The 22060-nt window shown below is 45.1% G+C and overlaps 1 protein-coding gene across 3 annotated transcripts in view; it reads right to left on the minus strand.

The window, feature by feature from the left end:
- Positions 1–22060, minus strand: part of RASGEF1A (RasGEF domain family member 1A) — a 124083-nt gene that overhangs the window by 18501 nt on the left and 83522 nt on the right. For 2 of the 3 annotated variants that reach the window (XM_072339430.1, XM_072339427.1), the window contains one exon: positions 2702–2881. In XM_072339430.1, the coding sequence (XP_072195531.1) occupies positions 2702–2875 (174 nt within the window). In that variant the 5' untranslated portion in view covers positions 2876–2881. Of the gene's footprint in view, positions 1–2701; positions 2882–4414; positions 4618–22060 lie in introns of those variants that run through there. The other variant, XM_072339429.1, reaches the window with a different exon arrangement.

Raw genomic sequence — 22060 nt, forward strand, 5'->3', positions numbered from 1 at the left:
AATTATATTTAAGGGAAAAGAAAAAAAGCAAGCACGCAGGACGAAAGGAGGAATTGTTCCTCTGTGACCCAAGAATGTACTGCTGTTGTCTGGGGAAGGGAAAAAAGAAGAAGAATCCCTTTGTGCACTCTGCTCAGTCTTATGTTTGTGAAATATTGTCTTAAAATGTTTTCTGTTTGGGCACAAGGGTTGCAGACTGGTACATTCCATTCCTAACCTCTCCAACTCCTCTGTCTCACAAATATACATTTCCCTGTGCGCTGAGCAAGTCCCCGTACACAAACAAACCTCAAAAGAGCAGTATACAAATGTAGGGCCTTATCTTTCCTGTCCTCTCTCATCTGTCTCTTGTGCTGCCAACACGGCAAATACAGTTTTGTTTTGCGCTGTAACGAGAACAGAAAGATACTGTTTGCTTTCTCCTCCACCCCCTTTATTCCATCTGGATGGTGACTGCAGTCCTGAGCTTTGTGTCGACAGAATGGCTTTTAAGCATTGCTCTCAGATGGACTAATCCAGAAATTTGGAGCAGCACAGTAACTTAGAAATGGGTCTCCCTGAAACTAAAGGCAGCCTCTGGTAACATAATGAACACCTTCTCTTGATGAGAGTTAACTCGTGGTGCCTTGCTGTCATTCTGTGCACAGTGTGGCCAGAGACATGAAGCTGGGAGTTGCTTACACCTTCCTTTGGAGCAAAAGGTAACTGGTCCCCCTTCTGACAGCACCTCCACACTAAATGGCTATTGCTCTAACTTCCCTAAAAATAGAAATGGGCCAGAAATGAAGTGTAAACATAAATCTGAATTGAAATCCAAGGCTTGCATTTAGGGATGACTCAAACACAGTTCCATCTCTGTCGTTCGAAGCTTATTCATCCACTTGCTGTAAAATTAATCCTTTTAGCTAAATTGGGTGATCTGATTCACCTAAAAGAATCTGTCCTGCTGTAGAGGAGATGAAGTTGGTTTAGTACCATTTTCTAGCTCCCTTTCCCAGGAGTTCTCTTGATTGCTTCTGTGGTATCACTCGGCTGTCAGTTTGCTGCCCCTTTGAACTGCAGCCTCCTGCTGGGTTCTGTGCTCGCGTGGACCGTGATGCTCCCTTGCACGGGGTATGCGACAGCACCATAGAAACAAACAGCATTCCAAAATAACTCATAGATCCCTTAAGTAATGATCGCTTTATGGAACCACTATCAGAGTAGCAGTGTTATAAATAGATTCTAAGTTACAATAAGGGATGTGCATTAACAGCTCCTTAACAAACTTAGTGATATTCCAGAAACCCAAGCAGCAAGTAACTACATTGACTAGTATTAAATAAAGGGAGCTGGAGCTGATTCCTTGGAATGTTTGCCTTTGGCAACCTAGAGCTGTTTCACTGCTATACTGGATTTTGTGGTTCTCTTTGAGCTCTCTGGTTCTCTTCTCTCTCCACTACATGTATGGGGAGGGCAAAAGAAGTTGAATGTCTAACTATGGATATTTCTCTGTGCCCTACAGAGGATTTGATGCTTAGGATCTATTGAAGTGAGCACAATTGTAGGGAAGCGTAATTAAATGAGAGGTTTAGGATTGAACCAGAAAATGAAGACATCCTGATTTTTTGCCTGTTTTAATCTCTAACTAATAATTGCTGGGAATTCGGCTGCTTGTACCACTGCGCTCGTGGGGGTCTCATATGGGAAGGGAGTGCACTTTCTGTGTATAGCAATTGGGAACTGGGTGGTATGTATGTGAGGAGGTTTTATTGTGACCAGCGTGAAAGCACAGTAAATAAGTCCAACGCTGTTGAGATGGAGAAACGTTCCATGAGGAACTAGCAGGTTAGCGTGGCCTGCTCTACCAAAGTTAAATTCAACATAGCAGTCAACACTGACTTCAGTTTCCTGTCACTCCAGTCCCAGAAAGAGTTGGACTGTTTCTGTCATGCTGCTTTTTCACAGCTTGGATGGAATACGTGCTTTGCAATCTCTGATTTTTGGTAGTTTGTTTAAATAACGTCTTTCAGTGATGGGTACAAGGGGATGTTTTAAGTCCTAGTGTGATCGCTGAGTAATAGCACTCGCTCAGAATCTTACATCTTGCCCTAGAGTTACCAGCAACGTTTACTTCAGGGGACTGCAGTGAGGACATTTAATTGCTGCCAAATCATTTCTAGGCTCAGGAACGTTATTACAGCACTTGCTCATTAAAATGTGTTGAGAGAGCCAGCACTTTAATTACAATCAATGTGGTTGTTTTAATATTTTTTTTTCCTGATGGTCTGACTAGGAGATGCATGGAAAAATAAGGGAAAACAAAGCCAAAAAATCCCTAGAGCTGATTTCAGCTGAAAGAGTCGGTCCACTTCCCTAGGTGGGAGATGGTTAGATGTTAATCTTGGCTGCATTAGAGGTAAAGCAGCTTAGAGGGATTGAACATTGCGGCTAATGCTGCTTTTAATTGGTTCTTAAGGCGCCCATTTGGGTTCGGCATGGCTTTATCTTTCTAACAGGTGTTCCCATTAAAAAGCAGAAAGGAGTATCCCTGTTGAGTAACATGTTTAGTGAATGAGTATTACGAGCAAAATAAATGCATCTTTAGTCTACACCTTAATCATGATCTGGGTGGACGCTGAATTTCTCGTGTTTAGGATTTAGATCAGTGCTATCTTAGGAAAACTACAGGAAGAAAACAGGCCCTTCAGTGCCTACTTACATCTGGATAATAGTCCATGGTGGGTACCAGGCGCTCTATCAAGGCCTCCAATGATCCAGAAACAATGTTTCCATCCTGATAAACGGGGTCCACGCATCTCTCTCCCATATCAGGCTGCACTTGTCCACTACAGCTGGAGCCAAGCATGCTGGAAAATATTGGCGTCTGGGGCATAGTTTCCTATGGAAGTGGCAAAAGGAAAAAAGAAAAAGACAAGGTTGTTTTGAGTATGTCTCCTGTATGGGTTTTACAGAGGCGTACATTACACTCGATTGTATACTTGACTTCAGTGCACCCTGGACATGAGAGCTGTGTACAGAGTCCACATAGTCGTACATATTTGAGTTGCATTTTGGCTTTGAAATGCTCACGGAACTACAGCACAAGGGCTATAGACGCAGAAACTGCAGTAATTCTTTTCACTGCACTCGCTTTTCCTTTGCCTCTCTGGTTTTCTCTTGGCTCCTTATGCGTAAAGCTAAACAGGGATGAAATACAAAATGCTTTCTGCATTCTGCCTTACCCAGCAAACAACAACTGCAATACATCTCTCTTCTTAACTTCTTTGAGGTCATTCTTGGGCAAAATACCATCCTTATGGTAACAAATCCTTCACCAGTTTTGTAGCCGGATATGTTTGCAGAAGGACGTCTTCTCCTGCACACAGGTATCTCATGCAGCAGCAGGGCTGTTCCTTTCCTTACACTGTGGGCTGCGTGGCACTGTGTGCTGTAACATGTACTTGTTGTAACACACAGCTCTAATAACAGTCTCTTTGGAGATTTTTGCTTAGGAAACAAACCTGCTGTCGCAATGCAAAAACCACACAACAAAGCCTTGGGGTTTCCACCTCCCTCTGCTCGGCCACAAGTTCTGTCAGTATCCTGTAGTTACCAACGGCATGTAAACTGTGTGGGTTTCAGGCTGGTTTTAAACTGACTACAAGCTGAACGTAACCAGAAGGCCCAACAAAACGTGCAGAACGTATGTAAAGATGGAAAGAGCCATTATGAGTCGCTGTCACAGCCGGTCCCCCCACGCTGCTGAGAAGGTGAAGTGAGAAGGGGGCAGGGGGAGCTCCTGGGCTCTCTTTGGAAACTAAGCCGGTAACGTCGCGTTGGGAGAAGCACTGATGTAGATGAAAGAGATGAGGCTGTGCTCGTTCGCTAGGCTGGGTTTGGTGGCTTCATGGGGCGGCCATCCGTGCTGCAGACGCGCCGCTGGGCTCCGTGCCCTCAGCTGAAAGGCACGAGCAGTGCCGGTTCGGTCCCGGCAGGTGCTCAGGATGCTCGGTACATCGCGGCTCTGCCCGCTCTCCCTCAGGCTTGCAGTGCTTGCTGCAGGAACGTGCCGCAGCCCCGAGGCTCCGCAGCAGCCCTCCACACCCAGCTACGGACGCGTTTTTGCCCTTGTAAGGACCGCGGCGGTCGGTCCCCGTGCCAGCTCCTGCTCGGGGCCGCCGGTGGCCACCGCAGGGCTGTAAGGTAACTCGCCTCAGCCACCCGCCGCACCGCTGCTGAAGGAGAACCGACCGCGCTCAGGACCCCTCGGCGCCGGCAATGCTAGAGCCCTTTACCGGCGCCGGCAGTGCTAGAGCCCTTTACCGGACGGTTCGCCCGCCTCCCCCCGCCCGCAGTGCCGCCTCCTCCAGCCGCTCCGGCCCCGCGGCCGCCCGCTCCCCAGGCGGCACCTGCCGCCGCCCGCCGCGCTTACCCTCATCTTCCTGGGCGCCGCGCACATACGCGAGTGCCGGGCGCGGGCCGGCCGGCAGCACTGCGCCCCGCTCCCGCCGCCCGTGACGTCAGCGCCCAGCGCGGCGCCCGTTGGCTGAGAGCGAGCGTGGCCCGTTCAAACCGAGCCGTCGGCGGAGCGGGGGCGGCCGTGGGAGCGGAGGATGCGGGCCGGGGTCGCCGTTCCGCCGTTCCGCCGTTCCGCCGTGGTTGTGCTTCTCAGAGCTCCCGTTCCGCCCCCCCCCTGGACGCCTGTTCTTCCGCGAGGAAGCAGCGCTCGGTCCCGCCGTGGAAGCGGCTCCGCGGGAGGAATTTGCTGTGCCGCCTGCCTGCTTCCAGCCGCGCGGTTAGCGCCGTGCGGACGGACGGCTCCGAGCCCTCCCTGCTACTCGCCGTGCTGGTCCCTCCCGCTCTCACGGGCGCTCCGCGTTTCCCGAGCGCAGCCGCTCGGTGGCTCCGAGGGCGGACAGCCGGCCCACGCCGCACGCCCACCCGCCCCGGAGCTCGGGAGCAGCCGGGGCTTTCCGTTGCGCTGCCTTCGTTTTCCTCCTATAAACACTGCTGCTCCCATCCCGCCGCTTCGTTCGCTTGATGACTTAGGGTTGGTCCTATGGGCTCCAGGCGTTCGTTTCGTTTTGCTTATTGTCGGTGTTTATCCGATGGGTCCGGGTGACTGTAGGCGGCTTCGTTGGTTTCCATGGTGATGAACGTAGGAGAAGCCTTTGGAAGGCAGTGCTGGTGCGGGCAGGAATACGCATAGGGAGAGTGCCCACCCCGGGCTGTAAGGAATGTGTACAATTGCTGCCTAATTGCTCCTTCCCTGTAAGCCTTCAAGGCCAGGCTGGATGTGGCTCTGGGCAGCCTGGTCTGCTGGTTGGCGACCCTGCACATGGCAGGGGGTTGGAACCAGATGAGCGTAGTGGTCCTTTTCAACCCAGGCCGTTCTATAGTTCTAAGGTTGAGGACAAACACTGACATCCATCTCCAGGAGGTAAAGATTTGAGAATGGTGGCTTCTTAGGCATCCTGGCCTCGCTTTGCTCTTAAGTCCCTTCCTGGTGTCTCGATCTGAACAGATCTCCTGTAGAGTTAATTTTACCTATATCGAAAGAGCTTTTGAAGAGTCCCTTATTTTTCTGCTTTTCCTACCTTTTTATTTCTCCCAGCAGCCCTTGGCTGTTCTCCCCAGTGCTCAGAACACATCCCAGCTGTGCAGACTGTGTTTTGTGACCCCAACCATAGCGCCAGGACCTGCCAGCTTGTGGGAGCACCTTCACGTTCTCATAAGATGTTATGACAAGCAGGAGATGGGAATATACAGGTGAATCTTGTGTAATAAGATATGAAAAGTTGTTTTTGAAGACTACGAGCCTGTTTAACTAACACAGCTAACAACAATTCTGGATGTAAGTGCATCAGACCTCGTGCTTCTGTACTGATCTGCCTTCCCACCTTGCTCAGATGTTTGCTTAGGCTTGTAGAAGTCTCAGTCAATAAACACTTGCAACAGCCCCTGTCCTTATTGCGCTGATGCCATTTTCACTCAGATGCCCCATCCCTGCAGACATTCAAGGCCAGGCTGGATGTGGCTCTGGGCAGCCTGGTCTGCTGGTTGGTGACCCTGCACACAGCAGGGGGTTGGAACTGGATGAGCATTGTGGGCCTTTGCAACCCAGACCACTCTGATTCCTCTTCTCCCCTATTCAGCTCCTGTAGCATGCAATGAGTGAATCATTTTACTCTTTTGCTTCCATTTCTTCTCCTGTAAAGTGTGAAGGATGACCTTTATCTCGCTGTGTTCTGAATGTTGAAATCCGGAGATACAGAAACTCTCCAAGGTTTAATTGTTTTTTTGTAGTTATGTAAGCTCTGTTCCTCAACAAATTGCTTGCATTTTGAAGATGTTTTCATTAGGCATTGCCTCATGTTATTGGTGGGTGGACCCTAGAGCAAGTTTAATCAGCGCAGTTTGTACTTGTTCTGTAGCTTGCTAGAAAAACAACTTGAGGCAACACTGCGCTGGTTCAATGGGGCCGGTCAGAGAATCTCTTGCTGCAGAGTGAGTCAGCAGCATTAATGCCTGCCTGTCTCAATCCTGCCAGTTGCTTCAGCCTAATACCAGCTAACGTCAGCAGATAGAGCATAACATCTTCTGTTATCTATTGAAATGGAGTGGTGTTTTCAGTGTTTGGGTTCTGTTCCTGCTCCTGCTGCAGGCTTGCTGTCCGAGCTGTCTAATCCCACTGTGCCTTAGCAAAAATCTGTTTGGTTGTTTGTTTTTTCTTCCTTTCTTTTTTTCTAGTGGTCTTAGCAAATAGTATTTTGGAAACTTACTTCAGTTTACCTACGCGTACATCTTAAACACAGCCGTGCTTAAGAAAAGCAAGTAACTTCCAATACCATTACTACTGATCGGAGGCTTTAGCTTCAAGTACAATGGGATTCTCCCTGAAAGGTTGTTTTTGTAGTCGCCATTGTCAAGAGATGCACTTGTTGGTCACTTTCCACACAGATCTAGTTGTAGTTATTATTTGGCCTTATGTAACAGAGTATGCTGATGTGATTTAAAGCCCCAGCATCTGCAGTGAAGGAAGCAAAGAGGAGCGGAAACAAAGGAGACAAGAAGGAAAGTGGGCCTAACTGTGCATGGCATTCTTCACAGTGTATTTTAAAGACGAAAATGGGACAAAGCCTTTATCTTTGTCTTCTGAAGCACATCTGACTTGAACACAAACCTTGTTTGTTACTCTGAGTCTGAACTGCTGACTGGGAACCTACACAACCTTGGGAGTGGGTAGGGTATAGAGAGGCTCTGGATTCACACGTTACATTCTGTTCCAACAGTGCATTATACTTACATAACGCTATGATTTTGGAAACCATTTAGATATACTCATTACAGGCGTAGTTATAGCAGTGTATTCTTGGCTATTACATTTCAGAAGGCTTTGATGTATGTTACCTAATACTGGCATTTGGAACATGGGAAAAAGTGGTGAAGAAGTGGTTTAGAAGCAGGCTGTAGGTAAATCTTGAAAGCCTCAAGCAAGCATCTTTGTGGAACAATTGGTTTTTAGTCTTATTTGGAGGGCTGTGCAGATGTTCCAGGTTTCCTTAAGATTTGAAATTTGTTCTCGATTTGAACATCCAGTCGATTTCAGAGAATCACGCTGCAGAATAACTTGATGGCACATTAATAACTTGGCAGCAGATGGGAGTGGGAGATGAGCTTCTAATCGCGGTTCTGAACTGAGCCAGACTTTTTAAGCTTGGAATGTGAAGTGGAGCTGAGTGCTGTAGCCATCAGTCCGTGGTTATTATCAGCCATACCTCTCTCTCTGTTTGACATGGGACACAATGAACCTCTCCACACAATGGTTTTGTCAGAGCCAATGAAGTCTGTAGTTCGGAAATGGTGTTTCCTTGAATAGGCCTTGACCAGCTCTACCAACACAGCGGACTTAACATAATATGGCACGCTTTCACTATGACACAGATATGGCTGGCAATAGCAACTGAGACGCTAATTGTTATTTTGGTGTGCCAAGAAGCTTGTTAGCAGCCAGTTTGGTTCCTGATTTTTGTGCATATTCTGTTCTTAGAATTCTGGTCTTCAGAGGAATTAGCTTGCCTGCTAACTTAGATTTAAGGTACATTCATCTGGGAGACGTCACTGTAATGTTTGGTGGATGTCTTTGTGTTCCTAGTGGGGAGGATGAATCAAGTTTGTTTAAAAACCAAACAAGAACAATAAGAAACAATATACCCCATGGACAGGTACACAAGAATAAATGAAAAGGGACGATATTCATAGAGCTGTAGAATGGCTGGGGTTGGAAGGGACATCGAAGATCACCGAGTTCCAATCTCCGAACCTCAGGTCATCTAAGTGCATACAGTTGCTAGTCAAAGAGTGACTGGCTGACAAAGATCTTGGAAAAAGATAGTTGGCTTAGCCTGCTCTACTTGAAGGGCTGCTACAACGTGTCATGCATAAATGTCACTTCAGGCAGCCAGGGTGTAGCTGAACAGCTGCTTCTACTACAGTTGTAGGTTTGTTCCATCCCTATTCGTGCTGTGTGTTTTCTGGAGATGTGGGAGGCTGCTCGGCATGTCTAATGCCTTGTTTTCCAAGAAAGGATACAAAAAGCACACGAAGGCTGTTTTTTTAGCACTTGTGTGTGCTTCGAGCTGATTCTGACATGATGTGGAAGAACAGTATGTTAATGTAACATGTACTCTTTTTATTAATTTTCTTAGGCTCTTCTAAAACTGAATTCTTAAAAGCAATTGGTAGTCAGTTTTAAATTGGGTTCAAGCTCGGGTTCAACATAAAGCAGTCCTGGTCTAATCCTAGTTAATTTGCCCTTGGCTTGCATATTCATGCTTGCTGCTGTACCAGCTATTCCAAGAATGTGCCACCGTGCAGAAAGTGAAAATCAATTATGCCAAGAAGGGAGCATGTACATACATCAGCAATTTGGTGCCCAGGGGAAGAGAAATCTGCATGTCTGCTGATGTCAATCTTCTTGATGTGGTATTTTTGTCAGTGCACGTGGCAGCTTAACAAGAAAAAGAAGTTTATTTTTTAACATCACGATTAGCTGATTAAAAATTGCCAGTCTTGGAAAGTCAATCTTAGGTTTGCTTTGGCAGAGCCCGCTACAGCAGCGCTTGTTAGTGTCCTCAGTTGTATTAATGCGTATATATATTTATTGTTATTATTATTTTCAATCTGTGGTTTTACATGTCTTATTTTAGACTTGACGGTGAGAAATTCTGGAGTGATAATTTGCAGTAATTCACCCATTTGGATAAAGGTACAGCTGCAAGCAGCTTTCCATTGAACACATGATGTATCTGTCTTACCTGAATTACCACGAGTAATTCAGTTCCCATGCACATCTACTGCTGGGATTCTTTCTTGCTGACACTGACAAGAAGTTCGGCAACTGTTAGGGAAGTTTTAGAGCAAGCTAAAAGTCTTTTCTGTTTACAGGCAGTTAACAGCTGTTGGTTTTATTCTGGTGACTTTGGGATAGAACCTCATGAGGAACCTCAAAGCATCTTAGTCGTATTTTGAACAAAAGATAAAAATATTGAGGAAATGAAGTTTAATATGGATTAATTTCAGAAACCTGTTGTCAAAATGTTAAGCATTCAAAATGAACTTATTTTTACGAAGCCGTTTTGGTGGCTGGCAAATGCTTGCTTGACTCCTCAAGACCACTTAGAAATGCGTGTGAACGTTTGATTATGAGCAACACTGGGTTTCAGTGTAGTTTGAGGCATGCAAAAAGGATTTGCCCCATTATATCACAAGTGTAGTGAATAAGCAGATGTATATTGACTTGATGCCAAGTAATGCAGGATATAGGATATTGTATCAATCAAACACTGTGTTTATACTGTCTTACGTACTGTAGGACATAACCCAGACTATCCAAAAATAAGCTTGTGAACATGAAACACTAAATAAGATGACCCTGTGTGGTCAGTTTTTGTTCTAGATGAAGTCAAAGACTGATCTGTGAATGAACAGCCCCCTACTATACATGCATAAACATTGGAAGTAATAAATATCTATTTATACATATATGTATTTTGTGATCATAGAATTGTATCATGGAACAGCTTGGGTTTTTGACTTTACTGGTCAGCAGTCATCCAAAGGACGGATATTTCACAGGGTACCCCCTTACAATTCTCACCTTGTGTTGTGATGGGGTTTTTGTATTGTTTCCTCTTCGTTGAGGCAGAACACTTATTTATTTCAGTGTGGGTAGGATTGTAGGTATTGAAATCCTCCCTCATTCCTTTGCCTTTCTCAAGTTTGTTTAGACAATACTAAAGATCACCTGTGAACCTATTCTTACTTTATTTGAAAGCTATGATTTTTATTCTCCAACCCCATTAGAATAAGGATGATCAAAGTGTAAAACAGAGAGAGCACGTCAAAAGCCCTGAGTTCTGATGTGCCCGAGTCTCAACCTTACTGTTGCTGTTTACCTTACTCCAATGGTGATTAAGAGCTGTCACTTCAACCAGCGACTTCAGAGGGGATTCCCCAGGCATGAACGTGTGGGAAACTTAAAGCTGATATTGTTTTCTGAGAGGAAGCACGTTCTTTCTCATGCTCTCTGGTGTTCCTCATCAGCTGTTTGGTCTGTATGAGCCGTACACACATTAAGCAGTCTGTTGTAGTCCTAGCTGTCTCTTAGCTCAGCTTTCGGGACTTTTTAAATTAGATTTTTAGCTTTATGATGGTGGGTTTTTTTGCTTTTAAAGATGTTGTTTACTGGGGATGCCAAATCTGGAAGAGTGACCTCCGCTGGATGAGGAGAATACCCTCATTCCAGTCAGTTTTCTTTCCATAAACAACCTGGTATCCCTGTACATGCAATACGAAATGTTATCTTAAGCTTTCGCTACTATATAGTGCACGATGCCTAATTTTTACAAAGCATAGCCAAAAATAAGTTTTAAATTACCTTGGATAGTTAGAACAAAATGGATTTTCCCTTTCCCTTCTGCTGGTGTGCCATATGAACTGTTTCACAGCTAATTACTGTCCGAGCGAGATAGGAGCTGGTGGCATAAAAATGAAACTTTCCTATGCTTCCTGTGCTACTGCAGGTTTCTTGGGCGGCCTTTTACTTTCCCAGCTAAAGGGAATTTTGATCAGGCTCTTGTATTTCTTATATCTCTTACATTTCTGTAAAATCTATATGCAGGAATTGACTTCTGTTTGCCTTACCTTCAAATGCGGCTATTTAATAGTAGTGACTTAACTGTGTTACAGTATTGATTGATAACATTGGAAATCAGACTGTTTATTTTTTTCCTGTGCAGAAGGATAATTCCTTATGAGCATTTTATTGTTTCCTCTTTTCTCACTAGCCACTCCCACAGGCCAAGATGAGCTAGAAATCCCAAACTGACAAGGCATCACAATGGGAATTACTTGTGCTATAGATTTAATTGAAAGGAATGTCATCATTGAAGTCAATCCTATATTTTAATCAGTGAGATGCAAAATCTCTCTGTTCTGTGAGTTCAGCGTGTTTTATAGACATGTGTTTTATAGACACAGTTAGGAGAGTTATCTACCAGACAAGGAGACAAATTATACTGTCCTTACTTCCGTGTTTCTCATTGCATCTGCTGTGTTCCCCTGGCATAACAACTGGGTGATACAGGGGGACTGCTATATGCTCTTAGTAGATCATAGGGTCATAGAATTATTCAGGTTGGAAAAGGCCTCGAAGATCATGAAGTCCAACTTCAGCCTAACCATAGTACCCTAACTGTATGAAGTCAGACACTTCCTGCCTCTAACATCTATGTCTGTTGAAGTAAAGAGTGGTTTGCTCAAGTAGAACCATTTGGTTCTAGGAAATTGAGTGGTAATTTTGAGGCAAAAGATGAAAAGCACTATGTGCTAATGGTTTATATTTGTAGCTATTTTCGAAGGTAAATGAAAGCCTAGAATTGCTTTAGCATGTCATGGCTTAGGAGATGATCTTCCATAACAGCTAGTACATTAACTAACTTCTTTACTAGCAGTGCTATGAATTTGTTTGTTGGAATGTATGCTTTAGTGTTTTGTAGTTCACACTGAGTCTATTGACTGATATGATTTTTATTGTTGCTAAGACATATTTACTGCTGCTGAAATCTAGGGAATATGGGATTGTTTTATACAGTCACTTCATTTTTGTGGTTTGCAAAACCATTATAAACATATGCGGAACTCAGTGATGGAAAGCAATGTAGGATTTACTGCAAATGCATATGAAAAGAATGGCACAGGTAACTTTATATATAAACAAGAAGATCTTTGTGACTCTGGGCATCCTGGCCTGGTGCTTGGTGACCCATCACATCTAGTTGAAACTAGATGATCTCTGTGGTCCTCTTCAACCCAGGCCATCCTATGATTCTGTGAACAGCTCTGGCCTGTTTCCAGTTGCCCTTGTCAAGGATATCTAGTCCTCACTGCTAACAGTGCCCTACTGCCAGCCATTGCCTTACCAGAAAGGCTTGGTCAAGTTGCTCACAATTACAGAGAACATGAGATGTTGGGGTAGACACTGGAAAACCAAGTTCCTTAAAGGGCACAGCAGAAGTAAGTATGCGTGTCCTCATCTTGCATTCTGCACTGTTGTGATCGACTTCTGAGATCCAGTCTTTTTCACAAAAGCCACATAGGAAAGTAGAATTGCAGTAATAGAAGATAGTGCTGGAATGCTGACTGGGGCATCTTACCTTGTAACCTAATACAGATATCTAAGCGAGACTGGCTTGCCCAACTAGAAGCCTTTCCACCCAGAAATAGTTTATGCCTTAATCGAAATGCTAGATTTTTCAGGAAATTGGTAGGCCTGTTGAAATTAATGGAGAGAGGCTGTTCAGCTTCCTTTAGGATCTGGCTCAGTGCGTGGCAGTGCTGGATAAGGAGCCTCCTGGGATGTGTGTTTTGTCTTGGAACCAACTTCTAGCCCACTATGGCAAATGATAATGGCTTTGACGTGCTTCTTACAAGAAGTTATCTGCATTAAAGAGTTGGAGGAAGTTTCATAGGAAAGTTAAGCTTCTAATACTACCTTGACAACATCAGGAACACACTTGAAAGCAATTTACAATCTGCCACCAAACCCTGTTTTGACATATGTTTTGTTAATTGAACTTCTGAGGGTGTGCAACTCCAAACATCTCTGTTTAAGGAAGCAGTGTTGCTTACCTATTTCTCATTCTCACAGGTGAGCTAAACTTTCATCTTTATTTTACTCAGCATTACTGTTTCTGCTCAAACCTGATACATTATTCATAACTGCATCTAATTTTGGCCTAACTTTGAACTGGAGATAATTGGAATGTCTCCAATTGTTTTATGTGTTCACACATCAAAGAACATCAAGTCAGCAATCAGCACTGTTCTTCTGGTGTATGTATGCGCATTGTAAAGAACGAGGCAATGGTTGGTTTCTGCTAGTGATATAGGGACATTCCCCATTCTTCCTTTAAAAATGAATCATCATAATATAATTGGAGAGGTGACCTGGGTTATCACTTTGCTATGTATCTGGATCTTGGTAGAAAACTCACTTTAAGCAACAGAACTAATCTGAATTATGGAATATGCCAAGTTGGAAGGGACTCACGAGGACCATGAAGCCCTAGGGAAAGGTAGATTGCCTGTGTTACCTGACAGCTCCTCCTGGTGCTGCAAGCTTGTTATCCAGGAGTCAGCAGCACTTCCACATATCCACTGCTCTGTGAACAGCCACTCACTAGTTTGTACTTAATAAGACTTGTAGTGTATGAACATCATAGAATCGTAGAATGGCCTGGTTTGAAAAGGCCCACAACGTGCATCCAGTTCCAACCCCCTGCTGTGTGCAGGGTCACCAACCAGCAGACCAGGCTGCTGTAAGAGGCCATGCTTTTTACATTACTGTCTCAAAGTCTGCTGAAATGGACAAGTTCAGGGAAGCCTGGCCAAGGTTCCAGACTCCCTTTGTCTGAGACACACAGAAGGACAAGTCCAGGCAAGTCTGAACCACGGTTCCAGACCCCCTTTGTTTAAGGGTGGCTAGGGAGATAAGATACAGATGAATGGCCCTAAAGTGGTCTTTTTGTGTGGGCCTATCTCAAGGAAGAGGGCCATCTCCGGGGTATTCACAGGACTCTGACCCAAGCCTTCCAGAAATGTCCCGAAGGCTGGGAAGAAGTAGGATAAAAAGAGCATGGACAAACCATGGATTAGAGGTTTTCTGACATCAGGTGCCTCTCTTCATGAACAAGGAGGTTGTCTGACATCAGATGCCTCACTACGTGAACGCCTGCATGCTGAAGAAGATGCATGCATGAAGAACTTTGAGGTATCTGGCCTCAGATTCCTCCAACGTCGTCCTATGGCGGACAACGGATTCACCTGGGATTGCTGCTCGAGACTCTGCTCCGTGAGACCTCGCTGCCCCCCGAGACCCTGCTGCCCTTTCTACCTCCTGCTCTGCGCTGCACCGATCTGCTGCTTGCGGCCTGACACTCTGCTGCGGCTCTCCCCTACGCTTGTTCTCCCTGGACCAACAAAACGACGTGCAATGGGACGCTGCTGCATTCAGGAGGTGACTTTCCCCGCTTTCCGTAATTCTTGCCTTTTCCACCTTTCCTGTCGCCCACTTTCCCTTCCCCATCACCCTAATTTTGATATCTGCCGCTCTCCCTTCCCCATCCCCTCAGCCATCTATTATTCCTAATAAACTGTTCGGATCAACATTTGAATGTTTCTCTTCTTAATCTCACGCCAAGCATAATTTATCAAAAGAACCTTGCCTCTCTCCTTAATTGGAGCGAGACAGCTGCCCAGAGCCACATCCAGCCTGGCCTTGAATGCCTGCAGGGATGGGGCATCCACAGCCTCCTTGGGCAACCTGTTCCAGTGCATCACCATCCTCTGGGTGAAAAACTTCCTCCTACGATCCAACCTAAACCTCCCCTGTCTCAGTTTAACACCATTCCTCCTTTTCCTATCACTATCCACACTCATAAACAGCTGTTCCCCCTTGTAAGGGAAACTGTTGATCACAGCCTGAACCTCTGATTAACCATCTGAGGCAAGTGACGAGTCAGCTGTGGGAGCACAGGCGAGGGTAATTCAGCTGGAAGGGATGGAGCTTGATTCCACCTCTCCCAGATCCCGTTTAAGGACTGACCACCACTAAGGTAGCATTTCTTTCTGGAGTTTGTTTCCTTGTGGAGTTCTTGTGGTGAGCCTTGACACTGGTGTGCACCTATCTTGATGGTCTCTGAGTTGGTGAGTCCTTTTTCCTTAGTTACTCTCTGGTTATTTTTTCTGACTGTATTTATACTGTTCTAACTGTTTATGTTTGTATTATTTCAACCGTACAATATCATACTTGTATTATTTCTACTATACAGATTGGTAGGGACCTCTGTGGTCATCAAGCTCAGCCCCACTGCTGCAGGTAGTGCCACCAATCTCCACTTTTAATACTGGACCAATATTCCCTTTAAGCCCTTTCAGAAAGGAGTAGTTAGCAGTGTAAGAAGCTTCCATGGTGTGGTTCTGAGTCAGGGCACTGGAAGGTGCCAGGCAGGTGCAATGTCTGTCCATTTGCTGTGGTTAATTGCTGAAGCGATCTGCCTACTGCATGTTCTTCTTTCCTTCCGTATACTCAAAGACTGCCTGACTTCTTTGTGTGTTTTTTTTCTGTCTCATTTGTGATTAAAATGGGAAGGTGCTCCTTTTGTAAAGAGATCTATTTATATAAAGAGATTATTTCTTATTTGTTTGGGCTATGCAAATTACATTTTGTGTTCTTATTCAAGGCAGAGACTCTTTACTCTTGGGTATCATCAGTCTACAGTAGATGCTGTTGTGTTTGATATAACTCCTGGGCTGCTAATCACGCTGCTGTCTAGAGAGAGGCAGTTTCAGTTGCTTACAGCCTGTTCTTTAAACTTCAGCTACTCATTTACTGTGCATCCTTATTCTTTCTTAGACCTTAAGGGATGAAATGCACAAGGAGGTGCAAGTTCCATCTTTCATATAAGTATGCAGATGCTGCTCTATGTGTTTTTGGAGGTGGGTTTTTTGGTTGGTTTTGTTTTTTTTCTTGTTTTAGTGGCAAAAGGAAGGTCAGACAATATGACAGAAAGTAATATAAAATGACGTGTCCAAACTAGATTCTAGGTATAAGCCAGGTAGCACTGGCATCTGCTTTGTAGTCCTGAAACACACCTAGGTGCACTGTAGCACAAATAGGACAGAGCTGGCGGTCTCTGCATGCTGTGGGGGTTTGCAGGGAGCTGGACGGTGCAGGCCTTGCCAGGCTCTGCAGTCTCCTTACCCCAGCTTCTTCTCCACCAGCAGTACAGAGCTGCCCTCATCTCACATGGCTGTTGCAGCTACACATGCATGTGAGTCAGCACTGTCTCTATACACACGATCAGCACATGAGACAGGCAGTGCTACCCAAGATGTATTATGGCTGTTTGAGATTAGTCTAAAGAAATCTGGTTTTGATGCACTAGAACAGGTTGCCCAGGAAGTTCACTCCTCACTCTCTGGTGGCTAAATTATATTGGGTTTGTGTCTGGTGAATTGCTTTTATTTAATTCTAAGGCCTGTTTCTCCCCCTAAAAAGAAAAAAGGATTTAAACTTATTTTAAGAGTATCAAACCTGGTATTTTTCACTGTCAGTGTCCTAACCTATTTCCTTCCTTAAGGGACTGAAATATATGAACTTCTAAATAAAGAGATGTGCGCTTTTTTCTTTTCTCTTTTTTTTTTTTTTTTTTTTTCCCTCCTTCTCCTTTTCTATTTCGGGGAATTTTTTTAGTGCTGATGAGGCTGGAGCTCTGGAGATTTCAAGCCCCTTTCATCCTCCGAAATGTCAGCACTTTCAGAGCTGTGGGTTCCTCTGTACTGCTTTGTACGTGCGCTGCTGCACTCCTCAAATGTGACTGTGCAGGTGAGGGGGGGATACAGGTAGGGTGTGTTTTTACACCTTGAGCTGGCAGAAATGGGCACTGGGGAGAATTACAGAATCATAGGGGTTGGAAGGGACCTCCAGAGATCATTGAGTCCAACCCCCCCTGCCAAAGCAGGTTCCCTACACCAGATTGCACAGGTAGGCATCCAGGCAGGTAAAGCCTGGAGAGCCGAGCACCCCGACACCAGCAGGCAGCTCCCAAGCCAGAAGCATGGCATTGTTTTTGCATTTCCATCCTTTTTCCTTTCTATTTTTTCTATTCTGGCTTTCCTCTGAAGTTTGCAAACTGCAAATGGATGCAGCAGCTGGCCAGTTGAGTTCTGGGATTTCTCTGCTGATGCTTCTCACTCCCGGGTTACAAATCACCACAGCTGGTAGAAGTGCTGGTCTGTGAAGGCTCCCATGTCTGGCTTGTGCTTGGCCTGTGCACACAGGCCATCACACACAGGTGGGCAGGGAATGGGAACAGAGCCTACTCCTGGCAATCGGACCCAGCATTTGCAATGAGGAGGCCAACAACTGCTGGGAAAGGAATGCAATTGAGACCACTGCACAAAGCAACAAGTCCAGGCTGGTGACAGAGAGAGCCTGTGTGCACTGGTGGGGACAGCAGGAGAGATGGATGAGATGGGAAAGGCTGCAGATGTAGGAAAGAAGAAACAGGACAAGACAAGTAGTGCAATATTGTCCAGCTTGAAAGTATTGAGGCTCTTTAAAACTTGTCAGCAGTTATCCTTGTTGCCTCTGTGTCAGATATCTTTGGCCAATGGTTGTTTTTCTCTTTTGGCCTGTATTCAGGATATCCTTATTTCTAGCTTGTAGGAGTGCAGCTGCTCCACTACTTTAACAGTGTGAGGAAAGACGTAAGTGGAACATACTCAGTATAATGGGGGAATATTGTTTGACCAACAATTTCTTTGAGAGATGCTCTTCTAAGGAAACTCCTAATTCTAGCAGAAACCTCCTTGCAGATTTCTCAGCTGCTGAAGCACAGAAAGCTGGCTCTTTGTCACCAGGCAATGCTCAGAAGTTGTTTTCTTCATAGTTTTTTAAATGTGGAGGCTGTTACTGTACCTCAATGTAAGTCTGCATGGTAGAAAACCACAAAGCTGGCCTGGATGGTGGTGCTTTGCTGGGGGCTGCGTGTTATCTGGTCTCAGTCACTGTTTCCAAGCCTGACCAATGTGCTGCAGTTCTCCTACAGCAAATGGGAACGCTTATTTTTACTTACTGGGTGCTAATTGTTTTGCAGTGGCATTTCGTAGAGCAGTGTGAAGGTGAGGAGGAGGAGGCGAAGAAAGGAAAAATCAAAGCATCATTGTGGTGCTGTCAGAGTTGTGGGTGTTATGTGTGGGAGGTAAAGGCGTGGGGAAAAGGAATGACATTTGTTGAACTTATTGCTCAGGTTCCTTGTAGTTAAGCTGTATGTGCTGATGGCATTTATAGGGGCAACCTATAAATGAGGGGAAAAAATGATTTTACGCTTAAAAAGAGGAGAAGAAAAAAACTCCCATGTCCATGCTGTCTATAATATAGGGAATATTTAGCAGTCCTTTGTGCCTGCTAAACTGTAAAGTCTGTCATATACTAAGGCGTCACCAATGAAAAGGCAGGTATTACACTGGCAGTGTTTAATGGCAGCGAGTAAAGCCTGTTGAAACATAAGAACAGGTATGGGGGCCTTGAGCTGTGTGCTGCTGTTTAACTGAGAGCTGCGTGGCTCAGCTGCACTGTTCTGTGAGATGAAATGTCCCAGCAGGTAACTACTTGATGATGCGATATTTAGTTTGTCTGATTTGGGATTAATGGGTTAGGATGCATAGTTGGTAAACATCAGCACTTGTCACACCCGAGTCAGTCCCATGAGCTATCTCAGACACCTCTGTCGTTGTTGTCATTTCCAATCCTGTTTTCCTCTCTGCAGAATTTCCCCGGAGATGTAATGGGTCAGTAGCAGGCCAAAGATGGGCTTCAGACCTAATCTAATCAATATTGTGACAGATGTAATGAAAGCAGCTGTGTCACCTTGGAATCCCAGCACGCTTTATCAGCTCGCTCCTAATGGGATGTGACAGTGAGGTTGATCCCTGCCTCCTTAGGAGGGAAGAGAAGTGGTGCAAGGGCTTGTGCGAGGATGGCTGTATGACAAAGGGCAATCTGTCTGTGTTAGCACTGCAGCTGAAGGTTGAAACGAAAGCTCCTTATTCACACTTCAAACATTGAGCAGTTATGAAAATAACCCTTGTTCTCCCATGAAAAATGTACTTATTAATTTTCCAGCCTAACACATCATCTGTCTTAAAGGAGACGACCACTTCTTCTGTTTCAGTCGAAAGCTTCTGGAGTTGGTTTCAACAATTAGAAAGCAGCAATCATTCACCTTGTATGTATTCCAGGCGAAGCATTTTCATATCAGTTCTTTGTATTTTGTTCTGAAATAGGGCTTTTTTTGCTATAAAATACCATTAGATTACTTGTTCTTCCAATCTCCCATAGCTTTAGCACCCTGGTTTCTTCTTTTTGCTACCGTGGGCATCTTTAGCGGTGTGTTGTGGTGTAGACTTGGTCAAAACCTTGTGCCACTCTAGTTGAGATGATGGCTTTGCTGAAGATGATTTTTATAGAAGCATAGAATGGTCTGAGTTGGATTCAAGGGTCATGAATCTCCAACCCCTTAGACCACCACAGGCAGGGCAGCCAGCCTCCACATTTAATACCAGCCCAGGCTGCCCAGAGCCCCATCCAACCTTGGCTTTGAACACCTCCAGGGATGGATGGGGCATCCGCTGCCTCTCTGTGGAGATGACATCCTCACCCTTCATGCTAAGATAGACATAGCATTATCAAATCTGACAGCCTGTGCCCCAAGTTCTAATCAGCCTAGTTTCTGTGCTTCACTGGGTTCATCCATACCCTTTGTGTTTTGACACCTCTCACGCGCTGTCTTAAACTGTGTTGTCCACATAATAGATGATACCTGTACCAGGTTATTCTCAAGGTGTTTGTTTGCTCTGTCTCTGCACTTAACTTTCCCCCACAGGATTTATAACAGTGCCAAAATGATCTCATGCTTAGAAGTTCTGTGAACGTGTAGACTGTAGTTCGCATATGCGGAGCCTTGCAGAAATATTACTATCTTAGTAGATATTACTGTTGGTCAAGAACCTCTAATATCTTATTCCTTTTCTTCGGTGAGATTATGTTCAAAGTATCTCATGAAAATTTACCACTCTTCTCTACATGCTATATTGTAAGATGGAAAAAAAAAAAGTATAGAACTTGTCCTTTAACTGAAGAGTAAGCTGTTCATCTCATTTTCAATTATTGAAGTTTTCTGTATGAGGATTTCCTTAAATCGCCTTGACGTGTAAATAGCAGAGCAAAGCTGCGTTATGCTTTTTACTGATCCTGCAGTTACGTTTGCTGTCGAGCCTTTTTACTTTCCTTAATATGAAACTGAACCCTTCTCTCACCTACTCCTTTACATAACCAATGCACTAAGAATTACGGACATGACAGCTAAATCCAGCTCTTAATTCCCAGGCACAGCAGCTATTACTGTTGCCCCTCACTGTTTCTCTCTAATAAGCTGTAAGCAGTACAATATCTTATTAGTTAATTTGAATATCATTTCTCAAGGGATTGCAGGGCTTATGTGCACCAGGTCCCTACCAATCTACTTAGAGCTTAAGTCCTCCTAACTGAGTAACAGTGTGGGACAGTGCTGGATGCAGCAGAAATGCCCCTCTCCCATTGCAGCACTAGGATAGCATTTATGATCCAGCAGCAGTTATACTGGAAACACCCCTTTGTGGAGAAGGTAAATGTCATGGGTCTTCAGTGCCCAGCATCACTTCAGCCCTGCCTGTGCACTGCCAGCACTTTGCACCTGGTGGCTATTTGTTCAGATCACTGTTTCTTTTTCTCGTGTTCCACACCGACATCAAGAGTTACAAAATATGTACCATGTGTAACGTGAAATATCAAACACTGCTTCTGTTTTCCACAACCACTTTGCATAAAACCACCACCATAGAGTCAGACAGTCACAGAATGGCCTGGGTTGGAAGGGACCTCAAGGATCATGACTCTCCAACCCCCCCCACCACAAGCAGGTCAGCCAACCTCCACATTTAATACCAGCCCAGGCTGCCCAAGGCCCCATCCAGCGTGGCCTAGAATATCTCCAGGGACAGATGGGGCAGCCACAGCTCTCTGGGCAGCTGTTCCAGTGTAATCCTTGTGGATGTTGTCAGCTCATTCCAACCCAAACCATTCCATAATCACATACGATCTAAGTGTGATGTAATACGCAGAACCTCCAGTGCATTTGTAACTGCATCACAATTTAAAATGCTCCCGCTCTGTAGTACGTTGTAAAATTGCTGCCTGCATAAGTAGCCGCAGCAGTCCCTATCTATACAGCAGCAGCGCCTTGCACCCAGTTCTTGCCGCATGGGACTTACCAGGCTATCCAGCAGCATGTCTTCTCACTGCTGGTTGACTGAGGCTGTCCCTGCTTTCTGCTGCTTCGCTGCGTTCAGGCAACAACATCTGCTGGGGTCTGTAGCAAGTGCTGTGGTTTCCATTGCAGTTATACCCCCACAAACAGAAAGTGATTGGGGTGGCAGCACCCAAGAGGAAATTCTGACTGCCCTGTTCTTCCAGTACGTCGGTGTCAGGTGGCTCTGGGAACTTCCATTCTGCCTGGGGCTTTGTTAAACAGCAATGAAACCAAAGCTGTTCTGTTGCTTACCCTATATATAGACTTAAAGGAACTCACATGCCAGACAGAGCAGCATACAGATGTTGTGAAAAAGAGGAAGTGAGTTTGGGGCGGGAATTTCTCTTTGGCTTGCTGCTTGTATTGTCACTGCTAAAATCTCTCTTAGTTTGGGTTGGTATGAGTTTAGAGCAGTGTTTCTCTTCATGTTTCAGCTGGATTTTCTTTTGGGAGAGCGATACAAAAGTACCTGGCAATTACAATATTCTCCATGGAAAACTGGCAGCTAGGAGGCAGCAATCTGGAATTGAACTAGTTTAGGGGTGATCTAATGAGTCCCTAATGAGTCTCTCCATCCAAACTTTGGGGTGGTTTAGAAGGGTGCT

Source organism: Excalfactoria chinensis, chromosome 6 (genome assembly GCF_039878825.1).
Source record: "Excalfactoria chinensis isolate bCotChi1 chromosome 6, bCotChi1.hap2, whole genome shotgun sequence".
Lineage (NCBI taxonomy): Eukaryota > Metazoa > Chordata > Aves > Galliformes > Phasianidae > Excalfactoria > Excalfactoria chinensis.